Here is a 24,157-nt window from a genome sequence, read left to right on the forward strand (position 1 = left end):
ATATTACCAATCAAAATTATATTTTTAAAATTTTGTGGTTCTCATCCAGGCAAATAAATTTATGAAAATATAGTTGAAGCAATATAGCAACTTTTGTCACACCTAACTTTCATACTATCGCTCGTTGCCAACCAATTTTATGGATTTCACTCTTTTAGGTTGATATTATAGAATATGATTTCTCGACATTTGTTTGTCTCTTTAAAATTGTTAATAAATCATCTACATTGTAGCTACGTTCTTGTCAATTTACTCGATAAAATACTGAATCACTGTTTTTTTGTTTGGACAACATACTGAATCAATGTAAGAGATGAAAACAACAAGAACCACAAAAATCACAACCTTATCATCAAAAAGAACGGGTCATTCGATGTGTAGATATTTTAGGGATATTTTAGCTATTTGTCATTTATGCGTATGTATGGGTAGGTGTCCTTGTAACCAAGGGTATATATGTATGTTGCACATTCATGTACATGGATATAAATTCAAAAGTTGATCGCATTTGTACCTAGCCAAATACTACAAACCTTTCTTTAATATGATATATAGACCCATCAATATATACCATGGAGATGTTATAACTTTGTTACTTGTACTGAAAGTTTGCGACCCAATTCTGGATATGAAATCCAGAGACTCCAACTGTGGATATATACATCTTGGCTTACCGAGTATCTCTCTCTCTCACGCTTTCTAGTTGTCAATATGTTATCAACTAGTAATGTAAATTTATAATAAAATAGAAAATGCATACTTTATCATTAGTTTTTAATACAACTACAGTAAGAGTTTACCTCAGACGAACAGTTTACTCATATCAAGAACAGGTTTTGGGAATTTTGACTTCAGCTCGAATATGCGTTAGTCCGATTATGTTAATTCAAGGAAAATTATGTTAATTAATTTCATAGATAAATAAGATAGAGAATCGAAAGCTTGAGAAGTTCACTAAGGTTTATGCATGTGTTACTAAAGGATGGACATTTTATCCGTTAAATTTGATTTGATTCGTTATGTGTTTCGGTTCGATCCGAAAATTTCGAATATCCATAAACTTCAAAGCAAAACAAATACTAAAAATCAATATCCGTTAAAATCAAAGCAAATCACAAATATTAAAATTTTGGGAAGCGGATATCTGCTCCGATCCGGTAATATATAAGTATATGTATATCTTGATTATATTTAAATTTTTAAATGTATAAAATTATATAATTATTATTCTAACATATGATTTGAAAAATTATATTCACATTATTACTTATATACAAATATTTCATAGAAAAGAAGAGAGAAAATATGACAATTATAACTTTTTCGTAAGTTTTGTGTTATTATAATTGTTAACTAAATTTTTAAAATTTACAAAAAAATATGTAGATGTACTACTTTTTAAAATTTTATTTTATATATCATGCAAAACAAATATTTTACAAAACAAATTTATATTGAAAATTTAAAATTACTTTTATTAATCTAAATGAATGAGACATCTGTAAGTATTTATAAGTATCTGCAAATATCTATTTATTTTCGGATATCCGTTAAAAACGTATATTCATATTCTATTTATTTTCTGATATCCGTTAAAAACGTACATCCATATTTTTTGAAGCAAAGCAAATCGAAAATTAGATACCTGTAACATACGAAATAAATCACAAATACCTTCAAAAACTTTAGATATTTGATTTGAAACGTGTGGAGTAACATCATCTTCGACCCCCCGTGATATGAATCAAAGCCATTGTTTACTTTTTGGTATTTTCCCATTTTAATTTCATAATCATGAAACGTTCAGATTCATCAAAAAATAATATCTCTAGTCCTTGTCATTTACACGAGCGGTAATTTTTATGTGGTATCGATTTTCATAGGACTTGCCTATTTCCTTGTGGAGTAGTCAATTATTAATTAACTTTAAGTACATGTGTTTCACGTCTGCAAATGGGTAGATTCATTTCTTTCTCACAAATAAAAATTCGAAAATTTTATTCTGATACTTACTTCCGAGAGATAGTTTCCAAAAATCAAGTCAAAGGTGTTGACACATTTGCTTTATATAACGTGTTTTGAGATTTCGACTACTAACAAACTTCGTCGACATTCTCACACGTCTCTTCCCATTCGTCTCTTGGCCTTCAGATCAAACCTAACACCTGATACATTTAGTTCGTATATGTTTGGTCTTTTTGTTGGTCTGTATACAGTTTCCTATTTTCATGAGAGTATTATCATTATTATATCACATTATGCCCATATCTATTTTCATTATAAATGTATGTTCCTGGTTAGGGTCTGCTAATTATATAAACTACTCCAATTCAAGCTTGAATATATTCGAAAAGACCATACCTGAGCTGAGAATAGGAAAGAGATATATAAAGTTACACAATGGGTGACAGTTGTCAGTTTGTCACAGTTACAGCTCTAGGAGTATTGTAGAATGACAAAACTATAAAACGACAACTCGACAAGTATGCAGGATTAAAAAAAACTTAAGTACATGTGAAACCGTTGATGATATATGTTTTCTTTTTAACTGAACATGAATCGTGATTTTACACACTTGTCAAAAGATTCAAAACCTGCACGTGTAAGCATGGTTCGTACTTAGTACAAGATAATATAAAAGCTATCTCAGGAATCAGGATATTTTGACTATAAAGATCTCTTGACACTGGGACATTCCGTCACTTATTAGTTCTTAGAAGCTAAACCTAAAAGGCTATGAGTATAATACATGCCATGAAGACACATTTAGCTTCAACGCTTAGCAATTTCTTGAAAAGTGGATGGAGAGAACAAAAAAGATTACTACATAATCTGACAAAGAAAAATTTAAGCTGACAACAGTTTTCGTCACGAGGTTGGTTTTCTTATAGTTTAAAGAAGACGAAAAAACAACAGAGAAACTTCATAATTTTATCTAGAAAAATAATGGTCTAAAATACCTCTGAAAATGATTCTCAGAACACCCCTAATAGAGGGTTCTGGCCACAAGGTTCCTAAACAACTCTATTTTATTTTTCTTAAATAATTTTTTGTACATCTAATTTGATTTCTTACTAGGTTGGAGAAAACTAATTGACTTCTGAGGCAGCCATGGACGGGACCTGCGGCACGGTTTGTAAATGTTGGTCCGTATAGAATGTAACTACATCTAAAACGTTAGTTATGATCGAACCATTAGTCATTTTAATTTTTTATACTTATATTAGTTGTTTTACTCTTTTCCAGTTTTTTTTTTAAAATAATAATATTATCTTATCATGAACATATTGCACCATGTTTAGGCACAGCCAAATGACTTTCAAAATTTTTAAAATTATTATACATGGATCGTATGATTTCCAAGTTATCAAAATACTTCTTAATTAAAATTAATTTAAAATATTTATGGCTCCATAATATTAGATTAAGTTCTGAGACATACGCGTGTATCTATATATGCTTAGTATGATGAATTATTTTTACTAAAGACGGTCAAAGTTGGGTGATAGTTAAAGATGCACGATGTGAATTAAAATAACAATCGCAAAATTAGTTATATTCCTTCATGTTACACACAACTATGAATTTGTATGAAAACATCGGTTAAATACTATGACACCATCTCACCGAAGTGCTGCACATGCGTCTTCTGCGTTGCATTTCCATTATCACTCCATAATTTATTCCAAAAATGGAGTATAAAAAAAATCTCTCTATTTATAGAATAGTTACTTTTTTATTTTTTTACTACTCTATTTTCCACTCTATTTTACAATAAATTATGGAGTGTGGATGGAGATACTTTTATAGACATTAAGTTGAGTTTTATATCTAAATCAAAACCTCAAAATATTTCAACTAGAAGATTAAATAGCTCATTAATAATTATTTGTTTTGGAACTAACTGGTGGTTGAAAGCTGGCCCAAGATAGCTCTATCCACAGCATATAGTGGAAGCGACCTACCTGTCTCTTGACCCATTAAAACTCATCCAACATTATTGTTCCCTTTTTCTTCTTCTTATATATAAAACCAATAACAATTATATTGTCAGTTCTTATATTTATGTATAAATTTTGTCAAGCATCCTCAACAACAAAAGTTGTTAAATCAATCATGTAGTATTTTTCTAGTTTCCCGGGTTATGAATCATCAAGAAGCAAATTAAATTGAAGGTTTAAGGTTTTTAATTTGGTTCATTTATGATAAACAATTTCTGTACGAGGTACATTAGTTGTATATACGTAAGATCTAGATCGCATAATTTACCATTATAGGAGTCTTCAATTAATATTTAAATTCAATAGTAACATTGTTTGCGTAAGTGATGCTGTTAAACAAGTCGACATTATGGTGACAAAGACCCTATCTTGCAATTGGATCCTAACCCCTCTCGTCAACGATCATTAAAATCATTATTACGATCCTGAAATTTGCATGTTAATATCAGTGTCATACATGAATTATTGTAGTCTAATTACTTTGCAAGCAAATGGATACTATACACTACGTGACCATTCCGACTAAATTCAACGTATAACGTCAAGACATTGACAAAATGTAAATAGCGACTAATATATAATTTTTTTTAGAACAGTAGACAAAACCACTACATGATAACAACATGAGAAATCCAAATTATTGAGCCATGTTAAACTCTGGTTTACATCTAAAACACATATTAGATATACGAATAATTAAAAGCAAAATACGAATACAGCTAAGTAGTGTAGTTAAGGAACATTATATATTCGTATTGTGTGTTATTAATCTTGTTCCATAAGATGAATACAGCTAAGTACAGAGTACAGAGACGAAGCGAGGCTGTACTTAACACTGCCAAAGTGAAAGAAGCTACCTTTAAGCTTCTTCTTCTTTTTCTCCCCTAAACTCTGTACCAGAAAAAGAAAAAAAAGTATAAAACTTTAAAATTGAAATTTTAAAATCAAAACAATAATAAACTGACATTTTTAAAAAGATGTTTGCAAATGAAAATGGAAAATTAACCTTGCTACTTGTGCCACCGTCCTCACTCTCTCACACACAAACATAAGTAGAAATAATAAACCCTGAAACAGAGAGTTAAAAAGTTTTAAAACAAAACACAAGTTCTGAGTGTGTTTTTATTGAGTGTCTCTATCTCTCTGTCCTTAAACAACAACCAACTTTATTACACTACATTACATATCCCCCTTCTTATAACCTATCCACCACCTCCACTCCTCTCTTCACAAATGAGATAAAGAAGAAATAAGAGTTCAGACAGAAACTCTCTCTCTCTCTCTATACCCACAAATTTAAGAGAAATTATGAATAAACAAGATGTTATGAAGCTTCAGGTATACGTCTCCCTTCAAGATTTTGTGTGTGTGTATAGATATCACTGTGCTAATTCTGTTTACTGTGATTTGATACTTTGCAGACTTGTGTTCTGAAAGTAAATGTACACTGTGAAGGCTGTAAGCATAAAGTGAAAAAACAGTTGCAGAAAATCGAAGGTGTGTTCTTGTTCTGTTCCCCTCTTCATATATCTTTCTTTTCCTTTGACCATTTCAATTTTTCTCCGAAGCTTGGATCTATCAATACTGAAGTTAAAAAAAAAAAAAAATTATCATCTCAAATATACAAAAGTTTTGAAATTTATTATTTTTCTAAATAAAGTTTTGAAATTTATGAAATGTGTGTGTGTGTTTTTTTTTGCTTTCCCTACTGTGTAATACTCTCATCTCTCACATAATAAAGTTACTAATTTTCCAAAATAATGGAGTCCAAAGCTTTGAAATTTACCATCTGGGCTACTCCCTTTATAAAATTACAAGAATTACAGCAAACTTTTTTAAAAAATTGCAAGTATAAAGTTTATAAAATTCAACAATGGAGCTCGAAATTTTGAGATTTACAGCATTGATTGTTTTGTGTTAATTTTCCCAGATGAAAAGCAAGAGACTTGTTAAGATTCTGACACTGTTTTGGTTTTCTTCAGGAGTGTACTCTGTAAAAGCAGATGTAGAACAGGGGAAAGTCACCGTCACAGGCAACGTGGACCCAGCCATTCTCGTTAAGAAGCTGAGCAAATCAGGGAAACACGCCGAGATCATAGGCGGCGGTGGCGGAGGAGGAAAAGAGAGCAACGGGAAAGCTAATGGTGGTGGTGGTGGTGGTCAGAGTCATGGTCAACCTATGCAGTTGACTCCTCAGCAGATTCAACAAATGATGATGATGAAGGCTGCTCAAGCTGGTGGTGGTGGTGGGAAGGATATGAAGATGATGATGCCTCCTGTGGCATCTAAGGACCAGAAGAAGTCTGTTAAGTTCGAAGAAGAGGAAGATGATGACGATGAGTTTAGTGATGATGATTATGATGATGACGAGGAGTTTAGTGAAGATGATTATGATGACGATGAGTTCGATGAGGAAGATGAGGATGATGATGAAATGGGAGGACATGGTCACATGCCTCCTAATAAGATGACAATGATGCCTAACAAGATGCCTCAGATGGGTGGTGGCGGTGGAGCTAAGGGACCTAATGAGATTATGATGATGATGAATGGTCTCAAAGCCGGTGGTGGTGGCGGTGGCGGCGGAGGAGGTGGTGGGGGGTTTGAGATTCCGGTGAAAATGAAGGGAATGGGTGAGGGTAAAATGGGAAAAGAAGAGAAAGAGAACAAAGGAGGTGGGGGTAAAACCGGAAAAGCAGATGCCAAAAGTGGTGGTGGCCTTCTAGGATTTTTCAAAAAGGGTAAAAGTGAAAAAGGAGGTGAGAAGAAGGGAGACGGTGGTGGTGGTGATAAGGTGAAGTCCTCCGGTGGTGGGGGAGGAGGAGGTGAAGTTCATCATTATGATGATGGGCCTAAAAAGGGAGGAGGCAAGTCGAAAGGAGGAGCCCATGGGGCCCATGATATCGATGAGCTCATGAAACAAATCAAAGCAGGTGGAGGAGGTAACAAGGGTAATCATAATCAAATCAGTGCCAAAGGGATGGGTGGCCCAATGGGTCAAGGAGGTCCAATGGGTATGATGGGTCCAATGGGACACCAAGGCGGCGGCGCTTTCCCGGCGGTTCAAGGCTTACCGATGAGTGGAGGCGGAGGATACTATCCACCACCGCCTCAGGCAATGAACCAGCAACAGTATATGCAAATGATGATGCAACAACAACAAGCTGCAGCTTATGGAGGTTATGGTGGTGGTCACGGTGGAGGCATGTACCATCCGATGATGTATGCTCGGCCTTATCCGGCAGTGAATTATGCTCATCCACCGCCAATGCCGCCTCCGCACTCGGGTCCTTATTCCGATATGTTCAGCGATGAGAATCCAGCTGGTTGTAGTATCATGTGATCTGGTAATTAGAAAATGAATATGAATATGTTTGTCTAAGAAGTCTTATGTTTTTTTTTTGGGGCTGTCTTCCTCTTTTGTAACTCAGTCGAGTAATGGAAACAAAATGTGCTTTGATTTGGTTAGTTGGAATGATGTTTATAGTATCTCTCTATTACTGAAAAAGATATGGTTACAATATTCGTTCAGTTTCGAAATGTATAATGTTTGATAGAATTATTCATGTTTCTAGTTTTTTTTAAAGATAAGTTTTAATTTTATTAAAAATATTTTATTAAAAAATGTGTAGTTTAACATTTAGACAAAAAAAATGTGTAGTCAATATATTATTCTGTAGTTTATTTTGTAATTGATTAAATAATATATTTTAATTGTATTTTCATGATATTTTTGAAAGTAAAAAGTAAATTGATGTTAAAAATATAAGCAAAAAGTAAATTTCTGCATTAACTTAAAACATCAAAATATATATTAGGAAAGAGTATTTATTTCGTTTTGTTTTTTTGTGTGAAAAGGACTGTGTAGCCGCCTCTACAGTAGGTGCAATAGCGTTATCATTGTGCTAATCAATCAACTTGTATAGTGTGCCACTAATTTTGCGAACACATGCCATATTAAATTTGACCCATAAAGCACCGAATCCGTGAGAGATTTATGAGTTGATTATGATGTTTTCTTTTTCGTAACAGAAAGTGTTGATAAAATCTTTGAGAAGTAGCTGCAAATAGTACTCCAAAAGGTCAAACGAGGGTACGAACTGAGAGATCACTCGAATGGTACGACGAGTAAAACGTCTCACAGAAACGGGCTTTTAAATGAATTTTTGTCACCCATTGGGCCTAATAAATGACATTCCTAAGCCTAAACAAAATCCCGGTTTAATCTGTCATCGATAATAATTGGATTCCGGTTTACACATTGCAAAATAAAACGTAAATCACAGAGGAGTAATCGTAAAAGGCTTAAAGATGCATTCCTTCGGTTACAGAGCAAATGCTCTGTTCACGTTCTCCGTCACGGCCCTCGCGTTCATCTGCGCAATTGCGTCTCTCTCAGACAATTTCAGCGACCAGAATCCATCTGCTGAGATCCAGGTAATAAAAATCGTCTCTTTATTGCTGTGGATCTGCTGCGTATGAAAGCTTTGATTTTTGAAATGATGGGTTTTGGTTTTTGTGGCTGATGATTGCAGATACTTAACATCAATCGGTTTAAGAAGCAATCATATGAAAACGATGAGGTAAAAGTTTCGATCTTTAACGTAAAGGGTTCCTTCCTTCCTTGAGTCATGTATGTTTATGACTTGCTGCTCAAGTTACTTCCCCTAAGTGTAGTTGTGAGTTCATTTATCTTTAAGCCTCTTCGTTTCCCTCTTATCTATTGCTTGTTGGTTACGTTCTTTTACATGTCACTGCAGGTGAGCTTGACATTGGACATAACTGCAGACTTGCAGTCACTGTTTACTTGGAACACTAAACAGGTTTAGTAACATCTTAAAAAGTCCTTTGTCTCTTGCAATTGCAAAACAGACTGTTCTTGGTTGATATTCATTTATGAAAAATGCTTTGCAGGTTTTTGCTTTCGTGGCAGCGGAATACGAAACTCCAAAGAACTCCCTGAATCAGGTATGTTACAGTCCACACTTTGCGTCAATGCAAAGCCTCCTTGAGACAAGTTGTGGATTTGACTTGACATTTCTTTTGCAGGTTTCTCTATGGGATGCGATTATCCCTGATAAGGAACATGCCAAGTTCCGGATTCAAACCTCAAACAAGTACCGTTTCATTGATCAGGTTCAGTACATTCAGTAAAATAACCCCCAACAAGTCTTTTGTGTCTTCAGAGCTAGAAAATTGAATTGATCATCATTTGGGATCTTTCAGGGACATAACCTTCGTGGGAAAGAGTTCAATTTGACGTTACACTGGCATGTCATGCCCAAGACCGGCAAGATGTTTGCTGACAAGATTGTCATGCCTGGTTACAGTTTGCCAGATGCATACAAATGATGAAGATTGAAGATATAACTTCTAAGAGTTTATTTTTTGTATTTCGTTTTTTCTTTTCATGGTAAAGATTCAGTCTTTTTCTTTTATTCTGTGAACTAGAAAACTAATTTTAAAGGTACTATTGATCTCTACCTAATTCTTCTGATTCACTTGCCGTAGATCTTAGTCGATCAGCCAAATCTAAATTGTCATGAATCTCGCAACCATTTAACTATGCCCCCCCCCCCCCCCCCCCAAATCATCTTTCATCAATTTCTCTGCTTCAAAACATTAGAAACGAAGCTCAAGACATCCTTTAATAAATTAGAAACGAAGCTAACTTATATCTATTACGATGTTGGGTAAGTTTTGATAGCTTGGAGCTCAAGACATCCTTTAAATAAGTTGGTTAACGATAAGATAAGCTTATCATAATCTTAGTTGTATTAGAAGTTTATCTATTATACTAATAGAAAAGGAAATTTACTCTACTATATATATATATATATATATATATACATGTCTAGATGTGGCATTGATATAACGATTAGAGAAGTTTAGTTTTGAGCATAGTTTCTAAAACATTCAATAAAAGAGAGCAAGTTCTTTACGATATTCAAGCTACTTTATACGAGATGTCCGATCTTCCAAGGGAGATGGAGGAGGAGGTGCTCTCTAGGCTTCCGGTGACGTCTCTTATAGACTTGCGATCAACCTGCAAAACTTGGAACACTTTAACGAAACGCGAGAGCTTTTTAAATAGACACGTCTTTGAAGAAGAAGAAGCAGCACCAGCAAAGAAGAAGAAGCGGAGGAAGGTGGTGATGATGCAGGAGCATAGAGTTTACTTGATGAACGTCGATCTCCTCTATCCATCTATAGAGCGTATAGGTAATCTCGACGCAGATGGAATCGACATATCTAATATCTTTCACTGCGACGGTTTATTCTTATGCACCACCAAAGACACCAGGCTCGTTGTCTGGAACCCTTATCTGGGACAGACAAGGTGGATCGAACCCAGAACTTCTTACCACAGATGGGACAGGTATGCTCTCGGACACGAGAAGAAGAAAAGGCACAAAGTCTTGAGATTTGTGAATAACTACGACCCGAGTGTGAAGCACAGAGTTTGCGAGTTTGAGATCTTCAGTTTAGACTCTAATTCATGGAGGGTCATTGATGATGATTTGACTCCGGACTGGACTGTTTCTTTTCTTCACCGTGGTTTGTCTCTGAAGGGCAACACTTACTGGTACGCTCAAGAGAAGCTCGATTTAAACGGTCCACCAGAGATTAAAGAGCTCCCTGATTTCCTCCTCTGTTTTGATTTTACAACGGAGAGGTTTGGTCCGCGTCTTCCTCTGCCTTTCAACGCTTTCTTCGGAGACATTGTGACTCTTTCTAGTGTTGGAGAAGAGCAGCTTGCGTTGCTATTGCAGAGATGCACGTCACCTGCATTCACTGTCAATATATGGATTACTAGTAAGATTGAGCCCAATGCATGCTCGTGGAGAAACGTGTTCTTATCTGTTGATATGAAACCACTCATTGGTACTTTGTTTTCGGTGTTCGGTGGGAGTTTCTTCGTTGACGAGGAGAAGAAAGTGGCTGTGGTTCTTGATAAAGACCGTGGTAAATCTTGTCCCCCCACACGCAACATTGCTTGCATCATTGGAAACAATGGATACTTTAAACAAGTGGATCTTGGTGAATCTATAGGCAAATGGTGTTACTCAATTGTGTGCCCGTATGTTCCAAGCTCATTGCAAATCACTAGGCAACTAGAGGAACACACACCCTAATCCATTAAATTTGTATTCTCTTGTTTATTTACTCTTTGTCTCATCTTAGACTCTATTAATTTGTATCTCTGACTAATGTCGGTTTCTTCTTTTATCTGAGACCTATTGATTTGTAGACAATTGTTGGTTTCTCGACATATCTGATGTCCAAAACATAGCAAATCAAAGCAATTTTTCCTTGAAAGCTTTCTTAATTAGCTGAAAAGAAAAGAGTATCACTGCTCTCTTTAACTATTCTTTAACCTCTTATATATATATGTATATTCTACTGTCATGATTTGCCCTGTCTGTGTTTGGTGGTTGAGCCAAGAACTCAATTTTGGACAAACACTGCTTCCAGTTCCAGGGTTGATTAAGTTTTGGAGGACAAAGCTAAATGCAAGTTGCTAATCGCTACAACAATCCATTCTTGACAAAAAAAGGTTTTCTGCAAAAAAAAAAAAACGGACTTTAACTCAGTATACCCTTCTTGGAATTACTACTATTAGAAACTACTAAGTATAATTAGAATATTAAATTTATATATATAACGGCCGAACGTTTTACAAGAATACTTTTTAAATTATTATTTTAACATGTGCTATGCGTACATGTTTTACATGAATGCTTTTATATTTTTATTTTAACATGAACAAAACAAAACAAATTTTATAAAACATAAAAAAAATTTAAAAATTATATATAAGAAGATAAATGTTTTAAAACTTTTAAATTATTTGTAAATGCTGGATGGTGTAATGTGATATATTACCTCAACTTAATATTTACTGACAAACAAAATGTGTTTGTAGAAGAAAAAAAAAGAAGATTCTTAAACTTTAATCCTACATTTTACTTACAAAATACTCATGGCTAGTTTAGTTAATGAATAAATCGTTCGTAGCAAATTTGCTTTCACTTGCCATGAAAAACCTCAGAAATATGTGCTTAGTGTGTACCTGCCACATGTTAAAATTATATATTAGCAAGTTTATAAAACGTAACTGAGAAATACATAGCTCAATTGGTGTGTTTATTTCCTTTCCCCCTTTAACCGAGTCACCTGGGTTCAAACTCTCTCTGCTACCTGTTTTCCCTTTTATTTTAGTTTTAATCTGGGCCAAGCCCAATTATGACACTCCTTAAAACTTATCTTGGGTCCGCCACTGTGCATAGGGCCTGCATTGGAAGCCATCTCCTCAAGAAAGACAGTACGATCATAAATAATGGTGTAGAACTCTACAAAAAATACGATCACTCCTCCATGTTGTCAACCTCTTTGGTACCAAACTCTGTTTTTTTCTGAACAAGTTGCATGAAGCGCATAGATAAAATAGAATTTGAGAATGGAGCATCATCTTCTTAAAACACTTGAATCTCAAGGACACAGTACTACTACTACTACTACTACTACCATTTGAAGAATGATAAACTCAAAGTTGAGAATGGAGCATCTGATAGACTCAAGAAGGTTTATTATCGTAAGAGAAGAGGAAAGGAGAGAGTGGGAGAACTAGAGTTAGAGGAAGAGTGTTGAGAAGTATTATGAATAAGAAGAGAAGGGAGTAACTTCTATCTGAAGAAGAGTCTTTGCAGTTACAGAAGAGTAGTATAAATAGAGTTGTAATTGAAGAAGTGTCATTCATGCTTTTGTGGTAGTTTGTTATAGACGTCATGAGTCTGTACATTCCGATCGTTATGAGATCGGTGATTTAGAGTGAAGCTTGTCATGAGAGTGTAACTCGAGATCGACTACAAAGCTATACACATTTGTACTTAGTTATTCAATACAGAGTTTGTTATATTACGAGAGAATAGATCTAAAGTCTATCAGCATCATCTTCTTAAGATATCTGCTTGGCGGACAAAAGATGTTAACATTATATTACAAAAGAGAAAGAAAGCAATGCTAGTGTACTCCAGAAACAATCCATATCTTTCACCAAAGTTGAGGACAAAAAGACAAAAAACAATAATGCTTATTTCCTTAAATGACTCGTAGAGAAACATCGTCAAATTTAAGTAAAAAATTCCAAGCTTCATCTCCGGCAAGCTTGCATCGTCTCCGGACGTCTTCTTCTTCTTCTTCATCCTCTATGACCCAACTGGATCTAAGCAAGTGACGGTGAATTTCCTCTTCTTTTTGGACGGCAGAGAAGCAGAGATGGGTTCGCAAATGACGAAAGAGAAGGAGAAGCAGGACAGCGAAGCAAAGATGAGTTCAAAAATTGTGACGAAAGAGAAAGAAAGTTAAGAGGAAGAAATGAAAGAATGTCGTTTTCAGTCGCATGAGAGAGAACTAGTCGAGACTGGAAAAATTAGAGAAGATGTAAAACTGGGTTTGATCCGGTTGGATTTGGGTGGGTCGGGTAGAATTGGTTGGATCATGGTAATAAACTGATTTCATTAAGGCACCGATGTCTTTAACCATGTTTTGCATTAAAAAAAAATAAAAAAATAAATTATTTTTTATTAGTGGGATAAAATAGAATTTTTGAAAAGAGGGTGGGGTATATTGAGTTAAAGTCCGCTTTTTTCAAGTTTACCCTCCAAATGGAGGAAAATAAGCCAAGGCCAAGAGTTATGCCTATCATCTGCTCGATAAAATGCTCCTGAGAAGAAAAGATTGAAGATAAACAATAAGAAGAAGAAGAAGAAGAGATGGAAAGCATCTGGAGGGATTTTGAGACGTGTGGAGAAAAATCTGGGCTCTTGACAGGAGAAACGACAGTCTATGAGTGAAGAGGTCTCTCTTGGGTTACATAACTCAAAGAGAAAGGAAGAGCACAATGAGGCTGAGATGGATAGGTGTGCAGGACTAGTGCTCGATGAAATGCATCTGAAAAGTAAAAGAGTGAAGAGACCGACCTTTACCAATTTATAGCGGATTGAAAGGCACAGCTGAGGACGTTAAGACCTTAACGGAAAGGCCTGGGTTGCAGCTGGAAGATGTATTTAAAAGCCAGCGAAAAAGAGTAATCAAGCGGTGGGAAAGTTTTCCAACAAAAGAAGGCTGTTGAGATTCATAGAGAAGAAGAAGGGGAGAACGAAGATGAACAAAAAGTATGGAAGACTTTCATAAGCCAGGGTGTGTGAAGCTGGCTGTGGGCTATTAGCATTGAAGCATCCTGCCAAATGGAAGAAACTGAGCCAAGCACAAGTACCAAAATACAACAACAAAGGGAGGGTGATTAATAGGATCACTGCGGTGAGGATGTGGTTTATGTTGAAGGCTGCAACGAGGAGTAAAGAAGTTATGTTCTGTTACGATGCATCTTGGTGGAAACGACGAGATCAGAGGTGATGAACAACATATACATGGCGGTAGGAAAGCAAAGGCAAGAAGAAGCCTCAATTCTCAGTTCAGGTGGACATGGTATTGCTACTAGTCCCAAAAGAGGCTGGATATCTCAAACCTTCACCAGTGAATGTGGTATCTTCTGTGAACCAGATAATCATAAAGGTGGGATTAGAGGCAGAACCAGAAGTCGCTTTAAGGCCCAGAGTTAACACTAATTTGGACAGAGAGATGTTTGTGCTGTATGCAAGTTGTGTTGGGGACACTGATACTAATGTTGTGAGCAGTTTGGTGGATGCACGTGTGAAAAGAAATGATATAAGTCTAGGAGGTGGAAGTACAAACCAGGGAAAATGCAGCTCTCGTTGCAAGTGTTTCTGGTCGAAAGAGTTGGTACAGAACGTGAAACAAAGAGTGGGGATGAAGGAGGGAAATTCAATCACGTGATAATGAGTGCTAGTGTCTTTGTCTCAGAAGTTGGACATCACATGTATAAGTCTGGTACTGCAGTGGCTTGAGAACACAAGACCTCAGATGCCATCATTTGCATTGTGGGTTCCAGAGTTTTATGTCTCTGCATTCCTAACAGTCACTCAGTCGGAAGAGATTATCACAGAAGCGGACAGGGACCACGAGCTGAAGTAGGGGGTCACACACATCATGCAGAAAGGAGTTCATAATGACACAAATAGCCACTGTCGAGTTATGTGGCTTCTTTGGTTCAGTGTTTTTGGTGAGGGAAGATGATGTTATCAGAATTTTCAACCTCGAGAAGAAGGGTACTTGGTACACAAGGAGGAGTTTGATTAGAAAATACAGTCTTGCGCTGAAAAACAGGTGTGGGAGCCGGGAGTAATCATTGAGAGACAGATTGGCAAGAACACAGGAAACAGAAACTTTAGGTGCAGTAAAGGCGTTTCGAACAAGGGGAAGAAAGCTGGAGTAGCTGTTGTGTGAAATCTAGGGAATCAACCTCAAAGGAAAACCCTTTTGCTTTACTAATCCTCTTCGGGATGTTTCATTTCACAAGAGCTCTCATGCAACATCTTAGAGCGCTGGGTTTGGGTATTCTATTGTAATTCCTTTTTTGATCAATACAACAACTTTTGTTCCCTTTTCATAGTTCTTTTTACAAGTTTGAACAGTAAAGTGTATCATTCTTCTTCTTGTCCTTCTCCATCTTCTTCTTCAACTTCTTCTTGTCCTTCCTCCAATTAAACGACAGTGGACTATGAATCTGGCATACCTATCACAAACCGCAAAAGTTATAGACAAGAAAGGAAAAAAAAAAGAGTAAAAATGTTTTTAAAAAAGCACTTACTCATCGCAGTCATACAATCTTCGCACCATTGTTGCATTTAGACTCGGATCATTGGGAACAGCATAGGAGGTTCGGTAACTAAGTGGAACATGACCAGGAATCTTAGTAGGAGAGCCATACCAGTCAACCGTATGGAGGCTCTCTTGTCTAGTGAACACGTAGATGCCTTGATCAAGTTCATCAAGCCCTGCAGCAAGTCCCTTTGACAGTGGAAGCTTTCCACTGTGAGCAAAAAGAGTCATGAGATCTCCATAGTCTAACCAGTTGTCTGTGGAGTCCTGAAGTATATCTTGCATCCATGGTTCTGTTATATAAAATCCCATTTTGGAGTAACATCAGAACCAACATCACATGCCTATATCAGAAGTCATAAACAATAGACAGAGTCATAACCAACCGAGAGTGTTTGGGAGTGTTTGAGAGGTAACATCAGAAGCTGCTGTGGCAACATCACCAACAGTAGAAAGATTAACAGGAGGAGTACGATCTTCGCCAGCCTCTTCCAGTTCTGCCTCTTGTTCCTGTTCTTCTTCTTGTCCTCCTCCAATTAAACGACAGTGGACTATGTATCTGGCATACCTATCACAAACCGCAAAAGTTATAGACAAGAAAGGAAAAAAAAGAGCAAAAATGTTTTTAAAAAAGCACTTACTCATCGCAGTCATACAATCTTCGCACCATTGTTGCATTTAGGCTCAGATCATTGGGAACAGCATAGGAGGTTCGGTAACTAAGTGGAACATGACCAGGAATCTTAGTAGGAGAGCCATACCAGTCAACCGTATGGAGGCTCTCTTGTCTAGTGAACACGTAGATGCCTTGATCAAGTTCATCAAGCCCTGCAGCAAGTCCCTTTGACAGTGGAAGCTTTTCACTGTGAGCAAAAAGAGTCATGAGATCTCCATAGTCTAACCAGTTGTCTGTGGAGTCCTGAAGTATATCTTGCATCCATGGTTCTGTTATATAAAATCCCATTTTGGAGTAACATCAGAAGCAACATCACATGCCTATATCAGAAGTCATAACCAATAGACAGAGTCATAACCAACCGAGAGTGTTTGAGAGTGTTTGAGAGGCAACATCAAAAGCTGCAGTGGCAAGATTAACAGGAGGAGTAAGATCTTCGCCAGCCTCTTCCAGTTCTGCTTCTTGTCTCTGTTCTTCTTCAATGAACCGGAAGTGAACCAGGCACAGCACATGCCTATATGATCACAAGACCACCAAAAAATTTAGAGACAAAAAAGGAAAAAAAAAAAGGAAAGTTTTTTGCAAGTTGCTTACCCCTCACAAATGTAAATTCTTCTCTCCAAGGATGGAGTTACGTTGGACTTCTTAGTGAAACTAGTATACAACACTCTTACATCTCCAGCCATTCCACTAGCTTCATGATTTTGAAAATCCCACTCAATTTCATCAGTCTTGTGCTCCATTTCATAGACATAAAGGCCTTCCTCAAAAGAAGCAGGTCCTTTGGAGAGTAGAAATGCTCCAGAAAACTCAAAAAGACTCCGAAGATCATCGTATCCGAGCCATCCGTAAGTGGATTTCTTGATGATCTCTACGATCCTTGGATCTGTGAGAGAGAGAGAAAGAAACTACTATAAACACACAGAAGCTTCGATAGAAATTGACAATATAATACTGAATCTGATCATCTTAACCAACAAAATCCAAATCAATCATTTTTGGATAACAAGAAACAGAATCGATCATTCTTGGATAACAAGAAACAGAAAAAAAAAAGAAAATAATTTTACCTCTGTCATAGAGGCGAAGGTTTTCCGCCATGAGACGAGAAGCTTCGATGATGGTAACTCCAGATACTTTGAAAGACTCTCGATGATGATGATGGAGAGGAAGAAGAAGAAGGTTTACTTCATAAAAGCTCGACTTCTATGACCCTTTAACAGCATAACCGCCTAAATAACACGGTAACTCCACGTCAGCTTTTCTCTGATTTTTTTATTAGTCTTCCTCCCTTCCCTGACCAATGAGAGCGTGTCCTCAACTGCACGTGTCCTTTCAAGTTCTTGTTTAAGATGGCTTGATTGTGCATCAAGTTTACCTAAGCCCTTGAGAGTAGTTGTAGCTTCAAGGCTGAGTTATCTTTCTCTAAAGCCTCAGAGTTTCAGGTAAAGGTCCTCTTCGTGAACTGAAGCAGTAGTATCAACCTCTTCTTTTCCAGTTCCAAGTCTGGCTTGAAGCTCCTTGATTTGGGATTCAAATTCAGATCTTGTAGCTTCCCACTCCGAGCATTTCTTGTTTATAGCTTCTTCTTCTATCTTCTGTTTTTGCTCTTCTCTTCCCTGCCAGAGCTGCCTCACACATTCCTTGAGTTCACTATCAAGAGCTGAAACTTTGCTTACAGAAGCATTAAGCTGTTGCTTTAGAACCGCAGCTTCTTTCTCAACCTATATAAAGAAAAATGGCCATGAACATTCGTTGATATTACTGAGAACTAAATGACAAGAACAAGAAGTAACCTATGACAGCTTCCTCTGCAATTTAGTTTATATTCTTGTAGTTTCAATCACATTCTAACATAAAATGAAGAAGAAGAAACCATAACAAAAATCTATCAAGTTTTTTAGGAAAAAAAATCTCTATTAATCATAGATGGAATAACGCTGGCCAACAGCTAGAGATACAGACAAGAAATTGCTACATAAAACTCAAAAGCTTATTGACAAAAAAAAAAAGGAAACTTTACCTGATCGTGTGAGATTCTTTCAGAATGAGAAGAGAGTGAGCCTGTACTCTCTGTCTCTCCGCGACTTTTCTCAAATGACTTCCTCCATAACCAGCTTCTCCGGTCCATCTCCACACCCACCAAAAACATTCAAACACAATTCATCTGCAAAAGAAAAAAAACGAAGCTTTAAGGAGAAAAATCAGTTGGATTCACTTACAGTTAACTCTCTGACAAAAATCAATTTCCACCAACTACAAAATCTCTGTCTATCTCCAAAGGTCTAATCTTTTATTTTATTTTTGATTGCTTGAGATGATGTAAAAAAGATGAACAAACTGAGAAACTTAACACGGTACCTGACAACAACACACAACACACCTCAAATCTCACGCCATGAGCAGAAGAAATAATTGAAGGAGAAGATTAGTGTGAGAATCTGGCTGTCCAATCCAACGGCCATTTTCAGACAAGAACAGCTTAAATTAAAAAAAAAAAAAGAGAAATGAAAAGTGGAAGTCTCGCCGGATCCACCACCACTTGATAAAAATGTGGAGAGGAGGAAGGAAAGTTGAAAAATTCCAATTTAGCTACAATTCGCCATTTGATCAAAAGAAGCTATAATTCGCCAACACGTGCTACAATTTTGCAACTTCATTTTTATTAGAGTTTTTTTAGTACAGAAAGGATAAGCCAACACGTGCTACATAACATTCTCCAAAAAGAATTAACACGTGTCAAGTGAGAGGCATGCATCCTGACAATTCAGCTGCTCCGCCGGCTCCAATCTTCGCCTCCGGTGCCTCCAGTCAATCAGACGCCGAGGCTGTTTTCTCTTCCCTTCCTCTACACTTTATCATCTTCGGAACTTGCACTCATTAAAATTCGTTCTTTCGCCAGACAACCGCCGCTGGACCATCTACAGTAGAAAACTCGTACCTCCTCCGATTGTTAACTCGAGGAACACTTTAATCAAGTTAGAGATGCCAAACTCATAATCATAGACAAGACAACAAACTTTCAAGTTTTGTAATGTTTTTATTGGCGTTATGTAGTAGAAGATTGGCGGTGTCCGTACAACTCTTGTAAGAGTAAGACCGATCCTATAATAATGAAGATTCTTTGGGTCCTTTCAGTTCTTCACATTGCTGGGAGTCGCATACATATATTTTGAACATCACATCAGCAAACAAATCGATAATTTTTATTACAGTATTTTCTACAAGTATACCATGGAAGGTTCAAGTAACTAAATGAAATGGAATCATAGAGTTTAGCTTCCAAGCAGTACAAAAATATGGATAAAATTTGAGGAGAAAACGTTTATGGATGGATCTACAAATTATCAGAAACTCACATTACCTTTTCAGGTTATAGGAAGAACAAAGGTCTAAATGGATCATACGGTGACAGTGAACAGATAGAGCTTCAGCACAACCGAAAGCCCGAGCTGCAAAAGAAAGATGCTTGCGATTATCAGGATCGATCTCTCTCCAGCTGAATTGATATGCGCTTTGAGGTTGAGAGCCACAAATGTTGCAGACATGAACCCTGCTACACCCGCAATAACCCATCTGAAGATCTCCACTGGCACGACCGAGAGGCACTGCAAACAGATTAAAAAATGTCAAAAGTCTCATTCATCATCATATTCAGATGTTTTCGATTTCTATTTAAAAGGAGAAGTATTGGTACCAATGCGGGGATAAAGACGAATAGAGAATAGCCGTAGAGACAGAAGAGTTGGACTAGGCCTGAAGGTGCAGAGAAGTATTTGAGAACGACGTATAACGCGAGAGGAACAAGCGTGACATAGCCATAGAACACTCCTGCTGACCAAGTCACAAGATTGATATCGTAGTTCCATTCTTGTTTCTTCCATTTGTGTGCCACGTATGTGACAAACGTGCCGATCGATGCCGCCACGAATATCAAAGTCGTGCATATCCAGAATGGACCATACCTGCAACATACAAAATCAATTTACCTGCAACTCTGAGAAACCAAGAAAGACTAACAACTCTTACTTACAAGTCAGGCTTATCGGCAGTCTTCTCTGTAAATGTTCCACGGAACGGGAAGAGAGATTCTTTGAGCCTGTCTACGACATCGGAAGTGTCGACATCAAAGAAAGGCTTGTAAGCACCGACAGTGAATTTATGGAGCCAGCCACCAGACTGAGGCTCATCTGTACTACTACCATTACCATTCCCAGAAAATGTATCTGCACCAGTAAGCAGTCAGATGATATGAACACGTTTCCACATTGTAACTTCCTCAATTGACTAGATTAAACATCTTAACTAATACAGAACAAATAAAAACTCGAGAGAATCATATAATACCGTCAGCATCTCGAGGAGGATTACTACCACCAGAGATCTTGCCCTGAGTAGCAGACGGAGGAAAGGTTTGAAGATTTGACTCTGCATAACACAACAATGCAATCCTTCAATAAGAACTCAACATGAACATAGTACATTTGTAATCACAAGATTCATTCATCTGCTAATCCATAGATCCTTTCAAAATCCATAACAGTTCCTTACAAAGGTTACACTGTAATTCCTTTTCTGTTAGCTCAAATCAACAATACTCTTCCGTCTAAACCGATTCGTTCTTTCCTAAACGCTCTATTCATCAAATTCCACCTCGTAAACTGGAAATTTTGAGAGAATGCGACGATGTTACCTGCGAATTTGACGGTGGCGTGGCCTGGATCTGGAACGGACTACGATTAACATACAAATAAACAATGGAAGCTAGATCAGATCGGGAGGATCAGTCTATGGAGGAGTACATATTACTCATTTATAATGATTGAGATCGAGGAAGGAGTAGATAGAAGGAGCTTACAGGTACAGATCCAGAGACTTTCTGGGCGTCGATAGTCGTGTAGCTCCCGCCGGTCATCATCTTCCTCTCCTTCTCCTTCCCGTCTCCTATCTCTCTCTAAGAAATCAAATTTGGCTTTGGAAAATTTTTAATTCTTCGGTCCAATAGGATTTGATGGGAACCAGAGCATAACCTTCTCTTTCGTTTAGAGGCTTCGTCCTACTAGCTATTTTTATTGTTGTCCCTTTTGTAAAAAAAAATTAAAAGAGAAAATGAACAAATTTGTCAAGGTTTATGCAAATTTAGTTGTGTTATTAATAAGTTAGTGTTACACAAGACCTTCATTATCATTGGTTTTTTAAGAAACAATCTCTGCAAACTTGAGAAATTCATACTAAAATCTTTTAAATAAGAGATTTTGGCACACATTTTAGAAATTTTAGAAAAACTTCTAATTAACTATAATATAGTAATTTATAGTCACATTCCAGTTGATTATCTCTAAATGTGGGTGCCCATAGATGTCTCACAGTGATCATAGAGTAATAATGAAACTCAAGAATCCATAACAATTTAGTCTTGAGTTGCTTAAGAAACATTTTTTATTACATCATTTACTTTGTTCCTTTTATTCTACACAAAGACTCTCACTTTTACTGACAACCATGTGCGCCTAGAAATTCAATCCAGCTACAACCAGTTTTCATAATATGATCTATAGATCAAAACTTAGACTGTTTCGTGGAACTAAAAAACTATTACAATGCTTGTATTAGAATAAAAACCAGTGCATATAAGCGAAACCGAGATTTATCCTGCGTGAATCATACATAAAGAGAGATAACAACTTGACCGACCTGCAAGCCTGTCCTTGCTTTGCTTAAGGACTTTTCAACTTACCCTTTGTGAGAAACAGAGTTCTACGGATAGCTAGAATGAGAATCCACGTTGTTGCACTGATCTTCTCCTTGATCATCAGTAGCAAAGCTGAGCTCAGAACTGTCTTCAAGATCTGAGCATGCAGCCCCTTAAAGAACCCTAACATCCCTTCTTTTCTCCATATGTCACAGACAACCCCTAGAATCGTTTTCCTTGTCCTTCTTATGGGCTTCTTAGTTTCCTTTCCCTTGGAGTCATCAGCAGCTTGAATCATCACTTTGCACCTACAAAACTCAGACACATAACTTTAATATATTCCAAATTTAAGTAATCTTGTCCTAAGAGTATTTTAAATTTAAAAAAAAAAGATTATTTTAAATACCTTATTGCAGGATATGTGATGACAGTGGCAACACTTTTGGAAGCGGCACCTAACAAGAAGGCCATAAAGGCAGAGAGCACCACCGGTGAAGAAGAACCATTCTCAGCTTTTGCTGTTTTCTGTTCAAGCAGACGCTGTTTCAGCTGATCGAACACTGTATACTGCACACACACACACAGAGAAGCTAACTTGTTCATCATATTGTCATGCTAAATTCCAAATCCACCAGCGAAAATTCAAGTGAACATCACCTGAATTGCGGGATTCGAAGTCAATAAAAGAGAGATCTCTAGTCCATCAAACGCGTCTCCCCATGCACCACCGGTTAAGGTCTTCCACAACCCTTTTGATTCTCCAAACTCACTCGTTTGCATCCTTGATGAAGCTGTATCTAGAGGCTACACAATAATAGATAAGACTCCATGCTTTTATTCAAATCATTTTTTTTTAATTGAATGTTAAATTTAATTCAAAAGAAAAAGACCTTTTGTCCTTTTTTTAACTTAGAATCAAAAATTTACTCTATCTTTTCCTATTTTTGACTTCTATTTATTCAAATCATTACAACACAGCTGAACTAATGTTCATCTAACGTAAACATGCCTGGGTTAAGACAGAAGTACAAGCTCCAGCAGCAGCAGCAATAAGCAAGTTCGCCTTCGTTCCGATCGATTTCGTACCGGTTCTTTGACTATACGCCCTCTTGAAATAGCTATAGCTATAAAAGTAAATAAACTGCGAAACAAAGGACTGCAGATTCTTTGTCCCTAGGCCTTGATACAGCGACATAATCTGTCGTTTTGAAACCGCTTCCCACAGAACATCAGAGAGATGTCTTCATAATCATCATAACACAAGAAACCATTGCAAAAACACGAGATCAAGAACAACATGTATAGATCATGAACACATATAAACAAAGATCAAGAATAACCTGTATTTTTGCTGGCCTTGGGCTCGAACCTCGGCCTGGAACTTTGATTTGCATGTATCGAGTGGATATAAGATGGTTGTGCTCAGAAGCGACCCCACGGCTCCGGAGGTCGCCTCTGACACCGACTCCAAATCAACAACCATCTCTCTGATGATCAACAACGCTATGAGAGTTTAGGGAAGAGGCAGTGATCATATGATCTTCTTCCTCGGGAGTTTAAACAGCCGTTAGTATTGACGGCGTTAACTTCACCGTTCCAATTTCGGTTCACTGTTTGGTATAGTGGTCGGTTCCGGTTTAGTTTCGGTTTTTGGTTTTTTATTCTAAAAAGAATATAGAAATTGTTAGCTTATTTATGAAATTCGGTTCTGTTTAAGTAACAATTGAAGGAATCGGCTAATATCCAATAAAAGTTTATTTCCAATTTTGAATTTTTGGTTAATTTCATGTAATTCAAGTATAACATCTGTTTTCGGTCTTTTAATATAGAATAATTTGGATAAATTAAATATTTTGAATGAAGCTATTGGGATGATTCAGTCTTTTTTGGATAATTTAAAAGATTTTAAATATTTAGAATAACAAATATTCCAGTTTTTCTAGTTTTTTCTGTTGACAAATAGTATTTTAAAAATATTTATTATTTAAAGGCTAAATATAATTACTATTTTTAGATATATAAACTGAATTTCAAATATTCGAG

The 24,157-nt window shown here is 36.7% G+C and overlaps 6 protein-coding genes across 8 annotated transcripts; 3 read left to right on the top strand and 3 right to left on the bottom strand.

Annotated features, from left to right (window-relative positions):
• Positions 1-770: 770 nt before the first annotated feature.
• LOC103859087 (protein YIPF1 homolog) lies at positions 771-21,513 on the bottom strand. Of its 2 annotated transcripts, XM_033288994.1 has the most exons (8): positions 21,281-21,513; positions 21,116-21,155; positions 20,770-20,850; positions 20,456-20,648; positions 20,120-20,387; positions 19,820-20,030; positions 15,401-15,407; positions 771-783 (listed from the first exon to the last, which is right to left on the bottom strand). In XM_033288994.1, exons 1-6 carry the CDS (start codon positions 21,338-21,340, stop codon positions 19,824-19,826), a joined length of 849 nt encoding a protein of 282 aa, XP_033144885.1. In that variant the 5' UTR covers positions 21,341-21,513; the 3' UTR covers positions 771-783; positions 15,401-15,407; positions 19,820-19,823. The 2 variants fall into 2 exon arrangements, with proteins under 2 accessions (XP_033144885.1, XP_009134819.1); XM_009136571.3 differs by lacking the exons at positions 771-783; positions 15,401-15,407 and having other exon boundaries at positions 19,607-20,030.
• LOC103859083 (heavy metal-associated isoprenylated plant protein 34) lies at positions 5,012-7,532 on the top strand. The gene is made up of 3 exons (XM_009136567.3): positions 5,012-5,339; positions 5,423-5,498; positions 5,984-7,532. The coding sequence occupies exons 1-3, from the start codon at positions 5,310-5,312 to the stop codon at positions 7,342-7,344; spliced, it is 1,467 nt and encodes a 488-aa protein (XP_009134815.1). The 5' UTR covers positions 5,012-5,309; the 3' UTR covers positions 7,345-7,532.
• Positions 7,779-9,496, top strand: LOC103859084 (signal peptidase complex subunit 3A). Its single transcript, XM_009136568.3, has 6 exons — positions 7,779-8,438; positions 8,537-8,584; positions 8,762-8,824; positions 8,916-8,969; positions 9,051-9,137; positions 9,228-9,496. The coding sequence occupies exons 1-6, from the start codon at positions 8,313-8,315 to the stop codon at positions 9,351-9,353; spliced, it is 504 nt and encodes a 167-aa protein (XP_009134816.1). The 5' UTR covers positions 7,779-8,312; the 3' UTR covers positions 9,354-9,496.
• On the bottom strand, positions 8,804-24,100 carry LOC103859089 (peroxisomal adenine nucleotide carrier 1). 2 transcript variants are annotated; one of them, XM_033288993.1, is made up of 7 exons: positions 23,455-24,100; positions 23,124-23,355; positions 22,772-22,918; positions 22,521-22,681; positions 22,135-22,422; positions 16,220-16,222; positions 8,804-8,816 (listed from the first exon to the last, which is right to left on the bottom strand). In XM_033288993.1, the coding sequence occupies exons 1-5, from the start codon at positions 23,595-23,597 to the stop codon at positions 22,140-22,142; spliced, it is 966 nt and encodes a 321-aa protein (XP_033144884.1). In that variant the 5' UTR covers positions 23,598-24,100; the 3' UTR covers positions 8,804-8,816; positions 16,220-16,222; positions 22,135-22,139. The 2 variants fall into 2 exon arrangements, with proteins under 2 accessions (XP_033144884.1, XP_009134820.1); XM_009136572.3 differs by lacking the exons at positions 8,804-8,816; positions 16,220-16,222 and having other exon boundaries at positions 21,848-22,422.
• Positions 9,753-11,148, top strand: LOC103859085 (F-box/kelch-repeat protein At3g16740). Its single transcript, XM_009136569.3, has one exon. It carries the CDS (start codon positions 9,968-9,970, stop codon positions 11,135-11,137), a length of 1,170 nt encoding a protein of 389 aa, XP_009134817.1. The 5' UTR covers positions 9,753-9,967; the 3' UTR covers positions 11,138-11,148.
• Positions 15,436-19,362, bottom strand: LOC103859086. Its single transcript, XM_033288992.1, has 9 exons — positions 18,784-19,362; positions 18,446-18,589; positions 17,493-18,146; positions 17,017-17,308; positions 16,785-16,936; positions 16,388-16,691; positions 16,133-16,314; positions 15,736-16,039; positions 15,436-15,660 (listed from the first exon to the last, which is right to left on the bottom strand). Exons 3-9 carry the CDS (start codon positions 17,521-17,523, stop codon positions 15,603-15,605), a joined length of 1,323 nt encoding a protein of 440 aa, XP_033144883.1. The 5' UTR covers positions 17,524-18,146; positions 18,446-18,589; positions 18,784-19,362; the 3' UTR covers positions 15,436-15,602.
• Positions 24,101-24,157: the final 57 nt, after the last annotated feature.

Source organism: Brassica rapa, chromosome A03 (assembly GCF_000309985.2).
Source record: "Brassica rapa cultivar Chiifu-401-42 chromosome A03, CAAS_Brap_v3.01, whole genome shotgun sequence".
NCBI lineage: Eukaryota > Viridiplantae > Streptophyta > Magnoliopsida > Brassicales > Brassicaceae > Brassica > Brassica rapa.